General features: G+C 40.5%; 1 protein-coding gene across 1 annotated transcript; it reads right to left on the bottom strand.

Annotated features, from left to right (window-relative positions):
• Positions 1 to 2,869: 2,869 nt before the first annotated feature.
• On the bottom strand, positions 2,870 to 6,684 carry LOC138059961 (NLR family CARD domain-containing protein 3-like). Its single transcript, XM_068905623.1, has 2 exons — positions 6,607 to 6,684; positions 2,870 to 5,827 (listed from the first exon to the last, which is right to left on the bottom strand). The coding sequence occupies exons 1-2, from the start codon at positions 6,665 to 6,667 to the stop codon at positions 3,012 to 3,014; spliced, it is 2,877 nt and encodes a 958-aa protein (XP_068761724.1). The 5' UTR covers positions 6,668 to 6,684; the 3' UTR covers positions 2,870 to 3,011.
• Between the last annotated feature and the right edge of the window lie 229 nt (positions 6,685 to 6,913).

Here is a 6,913-nt window from a genome sequence, read left to right as displayed (position 1 = left end):
AGTTTTTCAAGTACGGTTGATGCATAGTTACTCATCGATAATAGAAAGGTTACTTTATAATGATTTGATAACTGTTTCTGTACCTTTTAGAATTTCTTTATCCGGCGTTAGCATTGCTTCCAAAAAATTCCCGCGCTTTTCTCGGTCAACTTTGTTTTCAGGCATTGGAACCGATTCGTTCCACTTTTTTGTTTTGGCATTTGTTATGTTTGTATTTGGTGCGATTTCAAGCCGGAATTTTTGATGAATGGAAAGCGCCCTTAAGATTACACGTAATCATGTCGTCTATGACCGCGGTGCATAACTTCAAGGGTATACATGTCAGGTTCGCGCGCTTTTATTTCTTTTGCTTGCTGTGGGTGCAGTGAAGTAAATGATGTCCACGTTTGCTACTGACCGAGCAAGAAATAGAAAGAATAGTTTAAGACAAGGACAATGATATTTTTATACATTCGCATGAAGCGTTGTCGCTTTGTATACTTTTATCTGTCAGGAGCTCACCAAGGCTGTATCTGTGAGGCCCTGTTAGGGGTTTTAGGGATAAGGGGTAACTGGGAAATATAAAAATTACGGATAAGGGATAACTGAAGAAATAATTATAGGGATAAGGGATAACCGAGATAGTTTTAGGGATAATGAAAAATAGCTTTGATTTCAAAATTATCATATTTTTGGTGACTTTCCCCGAGGATTTACGTCACTGGCGACTGGTGATGAATTTGAGCAAGGTTAACAATCGCCTGTGTCCCGTGGTGACCTCATGGCAAGTGTGTTACAAGGACATCACATGTGACACACGTGCGATGGCTTTGTGACTGCTATGGCAACGACAACGCCACAGAACAACAATATCATTGGTCAGGAGTCCATTAACTCATGGGCTCCTTCATTGGTTGAAAGAGGAAACTGCACGTGCAACATGAATTTTAGCAGATATTTTGGCGGCTTTCTGCAAAACAAAGACGTGTAATTACCAAATGTGAGGTTTTTACAACAAAGTGAGGACTTTTCACAAGTGAGCACCGTTGATGATTCTCTCTTTTTCGCTCTGAAACCACACGTACCAATTTACTACTAGGATACCTCACCAACAATGTACGACGTAAACGTTTTCGTCGACGTTGCCTGGTAGATCTTACACAATGTAGGTCCCTATTAACAGACCCATTCTCACCAATATGGCTTCTTTGAAAGTACTGAACAAAAAACTTTACTAAACTTTAAACTGATGAATGGTGCTTTTGCGAGTTGGGTGCGCTACAAAAGTCCCGGCGATCAATTATGAGTAGGTATCTACAAGGATTGTTCAGCACTCTCACAGGAATCTGAGGTATTTCAATAATCAGTTAAAGAAAGGAGAATATTTTGAGGAAACTACGGAGTTTTGGCATAATTATTCAGTATTAGGTCTCAGTAATTTAAGGGATACGGGATAACGTTCCCCGAAATTTCAGGGATAACGGATGACCTAAACCCCCTGCCCCCTACATGGCCTCGCAAGTGAATGATTTCTGACCACTTCATACAGTTCAATGACCTGCAAAGTTGTAATAAAACATTTAGGTTCGCTTTGGTGATATTTAGAATAATCAAGATCTCCGTATGAGTTATCAGCCTGAGGCTTCGGCTGATCAATTGCCAAATAAAATGCTTTCAATCCAAATAGAGCTTTTGTCTTTGACCAGAAATAGTAATAAATCGGTCTGCCGTGGACGGCTTACCATACTCTGAAGACACTTTTCGCAGAATGCAGTGCTACTGAAAATTACAAAACGGTAACGTTCCGAGTTATGTCACATCAAACAGTAATCAACTCAATTGCAACAATTCTGTTGAAACTTGGCAATGTGCAGTGAAAGGTACTATTTTGAAACAGCGTCCTTTCGTGGTTTTGTCTCCCAAGACATTGAAATATACCTCCAAGCGGATATTTCACTGGTTTGAGGGCGAATCGATCTAAAGATAAAAATCCACGTCTGTAACTTTTGGTTGTTGTTGTAATTCCGAAAAGCTATTTTATTCCAGGGATACCGAGATTTACGCACGGAAAGTTCATTTAGTAAATGCCCGAGAGCCTAGCTGTGAAAAAAAAAGATCGTTCGCGGTTCTGATTGGATGAACAATGTTTTATCACAAGTGAATAATAATACCTTATTGAAATTTGAATTTTTTCAAAAAGTGACACTTTTTCTGAATCTGTTATATATCATTCATACCATTTTCGTGTTTACACCATATTTTGTATTCCAATTGAATAAAATTTTTTTTCAGCAACAATACTGAAAGCATTTTACTTTTGATATAACTTGACTGAGTGTAGTCGGTTTTCTCATTGACACCATTCAACTTTCTGACATGAGATAAAATGTTGGAAAAATCATTTCCAAACTCTCAGTAATGGAATAAATAAACTGTTCAATGGAAATGCTTGTACAAGGTTTAAGCTACCTTTTAATGCATGTCACAAACCTCAGTCGTTCGCTACGGTCACTCGTTTATATTCTCATGGATAAAAACCGTACGCGTGCATTTTCCATCGAGTAATCTCTATAGATCTGCATGGTTCTACAGCCAACATAAAAGTACTCCAGCACTAAACAATTTTAACCATATGTGGTTTGCAATGAAACAATAGTAACATTGGTAACATGTGCAATTGTTACTCGGGAGGAAAAAGTCAAAAGAAACATTGAGAGACCTTTCCTTTTGGGCACCAACCTACCGCCGCAAGACACCAAGAGAACAAAACCAAGGGGAAGCTCTTCATAACTTTTTCATCTGGCCAATTTTGACCTTTAAATTTCATTGATGACGCCACTTGAAAATCAATCAAAACTGAAGGAAAACCACATTCAATTCAACAAGTGTCAACTGTGCCAAACTGCCCACTACCCTGTCTGTTGGCTTTCTCTCTTTATTTACTGTTGGTTAACTTTCGGAATTGAATTTTCATTACTTTTTACATGGAAAAATGAAGAACTTTTTAAAAGTTTCGTAATCGGCCAGTACGATTAGTATAGAATACGTCCAACTGGGCCAAAGCGCCCTGTTAGTTCATTTGCTTTAACCAGTGCAGCAGCAACCGAAACACTGACTTCATTCTCACACAAATCCAACTCTGTTAGCGTTGAATTAATCTCCATTGCTTTAATAAGTGCAGTAACACCCGAGTCACCGATCTTATTCCAAGACAAATTCAACTTTGTCAGCGTCGAATTGATTTCTATTGCCTTAGCTAGTGCAGCAGCACCCAAGTAACCGATTTCGTTGTCAAGCAAGTACAACCCTGTCAGCGTTGAATTAATTTCCATTGCCTTAGCCAGTGCAACAACACTTGAGTCACCGATTCTATTGCCAGACAGATGGAACTCTCTCAGCGTTGAATTGATTTCCATTGCTTGAGCCAGTGCAGCAGCACCCTGGTTACCAATTTCATTCCAACGCAAATTCAACGTTGTCAGTGTTGAATTCACTTGCATTGCCTTAGCCATGGCAGCAGCAGCCCAGTCACCGACTTTATTTTCAGACAAATCTAACTCTGTTAGTGTTGAATTGATTTCCATTGCTTGAGCCAGTGCAGAAGCACCCAAGTAACCGATTCCATCGTTACTCAAATCCAACCCTGTCAGCGTTGAATTCACTGCCATTGCTTTAGCCAGTGCAGCAGCACCCCAGTCACTGATTACATTCTCAGACAAATTCAACTCTGTTAGTGTTGAATTAATTTCCATTGCTTGAGCCAGTGCAGCAGCACCCGAGTCACCGATTCCATTCTCAGACAAATTCAACTCGGTTAGTGTTGAATTGACTTCCAATGCCTTAGCCAGTGCAGCAGCACCCGAGATACTGATTTCATTACTAGACAAATTCAACAGTGTTACCGTCGAGTTTGTTGCCAGTGCATCAGCCTTAGCCATGGCAGCAGCAGCCCAGTCACCGATTTCATTTTCAGACAAATTCAACTCTGTTAGTGTTGAATTGATTTCCATTGCTTGAGCCAGCGCAGCAGTACCCAAGTAACCGATTCTATCGTGATTCAAATCCAACCCTGTCAGCGTTGAATTCACTGCCATTGCTTTAGCCAGTGCAGCAGCACCCCAGTCACTGATTCCATTCTCAGACAAATTCAACTCGGTTAGTGTTGAATTGACTTCCAATGCCTTAGCCAGTGCAGCAGCACCCGAGTCACCGATTCCACTCTCAGACAAATTCAACTCGGTTAGTGTTGAATTGACTTCCATTGATTTAGCCAGTGCAGCAGCACCGGAGATACTGATTTCATTACTAGACAAATCCAACAGTGTTACCGTCGAGTTTGTTGCCATTGCATCAGCCAGTATAGCTGTGCCACTGCCATCTATCCGCTGTGGACGCGAAATATGTTGAACTTCAAGAAGTGAACCAAAAGAACGCGCCAATTCTTTTCCATATGTTCCTTGTTCGTTTTCACATTCCTTGATACAATCCAATGCAGTGCATAGATACTCATCACTTTTCTCAACCTCTTCAATTAATTGGTTGATTTGACTTGCTATACTTGCCATAAGTGCCATACCTTTTGCTTCGCACCGTTGAGCCAAGGTACCACAGGTAAACATGAGCACCTGTTGAAACTCCTTAAAATATCTTGTGTCAGCAACTAAGCCATCAGGACTAATTTCTTCATCGACAAGCTGGCAACTGAGATAAAATGCAGCAAAGAACTCCTGAAAGCTCTTGTGCAGAAACCCATAGCACCAGCTCGATCGTCGTTTGCTGCGTCCAGGCTGAACTGACAGAAATCCTAATTTAGTTATTAAGTTGCTGGTACAATTTCGAAATGCACTGTCGTCGAAATACATCTCATCGTTGAGCAAGCCATTCAACGCTATACAACCAAGATGCTTTACTTCAGCATGGTATAATTGTGTTAGGTCTTCTTCCGTTGTTGGTAATTCTTTCTTTCTCCTATACCTTCTCAGCACACACTGCACTATTTCGAGGTATAGCAGAGTTCTACCTTTCGGCAAATCTCCTTGGAAGTCTTCGCAAAGAAGGCAAAGAAGTGCTGTATTTAATGGACTTGCAGTTAGTCCCTTAAGGCTTGCGTCTGTGCGAAGCTTGTTCAAGAGCCTTTTCGCCAGATGCTCCTCAGTTTTGAAATATCTTCGGATAAAATCTTCAGCATCGTTTTCGGTAAATCCTTCGACCTCTAGCAGGGTATCACAGCATTCCCGTACTTTTATCCCAGCTTCATGGCGAGCTGTAACCACTACGTAACATTTTGAAAGCATTCTTCCTTGAATGATTTCTTTGTAGACAGGTAATTTATGGGTTGGCAACTCATCTAATCCGTCAAGTACCAGCAAAACCTTTGACTGATGGTCCTGAAGGAAGGTGAAGAACTTCTCTCTTTCTTGTTCCTTTATGTCTCTTGGTAAAATCTGGTCATCAATAGCCTCCCATAAGTCAGAGTTAATGTCTCTGCACCTCAATAACAGCAGCACTTGGACATCAGGAAACGAATCTTCTGCTTTACGGTTCTTTGCCCAGTCGAAAGCCACCTTGTTACAAAAGGTTGTCTTTCCCATGCCTGGCTGTCCTTCAATCAAAACTCTTTTGGGTTGTAAACATTCTTCATGTGGTTTAAAAATTTCCAACATGTTGACAATGGAGTCAGTCTTTAACCCTCGTTCTTTTTTCCTGCTGACCATTTTAAGCCTGGTAAAAATGTTGTCAAGATGGAATCGAAACTCTTCGCACCACAGAAATGGCGCATGCCATCCTTCACGGCTTTTGTACAGTTGTCGGATAGCATCGATAAAGTCAGCCACTGGCCCATATGCATCTGAAAGAGAGAAAGTTATAACTTGAAAATAAAAACGCAGTTGTTCTCCCAGCGTTGAATAGTTGAGAATGATATTTACACCTTAGTTGCGTTAAGGTCGACAGTATTTATAATTGATAGTGAAATATGTGAGTGTCATATATAAATTGAACTTCGGGTTGTGACCACTCTCAGTGTGAATGAACATCACCATTCAGAGAGTAAGTTCAGCAGTTGCAAAGGAAATGATTGTCGAACTCTGCTCTATCATCTGATCTCTCAAGCCACTGGAAGTGAGTCCGTTGTGCGTTCACACTATAGACACGTATCTCCGATGGCTGAGATTGTAGAACATTGCAGTGCAATTGCACAGTCATAGGTGCGAGTCCCGTTCAGACCTGAATTTTTGTAAGATCTTCTTTTGCAAGTCCCCCTATAAATCCAGTGATCATTTTCGCTTCCAGTCAGTACAAATAATGCATTTTCCCCTACCACGAAATACTTGGAAGTTAAAAACTTGTCCAAACAACGTATATTTATAACAATTATTTAGGCTAACTGCGAGTTGGTGACGCCAGCATCAATACTTCTCTCATTATAATGCAGTACTGTATTGATGCCTCAAAAGATGGCAAGTTCCTTTAATTCAATTTTATCAAGAGCTAAATGCCCTCTACCTACGTTGATCTCAATAAATGCAAAATGTATGAATGTGTGCGCATTTTAGATACCCTTGTGGGATTTCTAGCATCTGTCACTCTATTTCAGGGATAAATGAATTATGCGAGTCTTGACTGTACCTTCAGTCTCTCCAAGTTTAGTATTCGGATTGTCTTGCTGCAACTTCAACTGCTTCAGCATTTCTTTAAACAGGAAAATAAGGGTGAACCAGTGAGCATTACTTTTTTTATATTTTGAAACCGTCAAATCTTCGTCAGGATCGAATAAATGGCTTTCCGGTGGTCATCGATTGGCTATCAAACTGCTGAATCTAACACTGCCTCTGGGTCATTTAGCCATGCTCATATTCTGGAACTGTTGTTTCTCTCATCTTTGAAACTCAGTTTCTTTTAAAAGAAAGCTACGGGGGAAAATGGGAGGTATATC

Source organism: Montipora capricornis, chromosome 8, assembly GCF_036669925.1.
Source record: "Montipora capricornis isolate CH-2021 chromosome 8, ASM3666992v2, whole genome shotgun sequence".
Classification (NCBI taxonomy): Eukaryota; Metazoa; Cnidaria; class Anthozoa; order Scleractinia; family Acroporidae; genus Montipora; species Montipora capricornis.
This window is presented reverse-complemented; position numbering and strand designations above follow the sequence as displayed.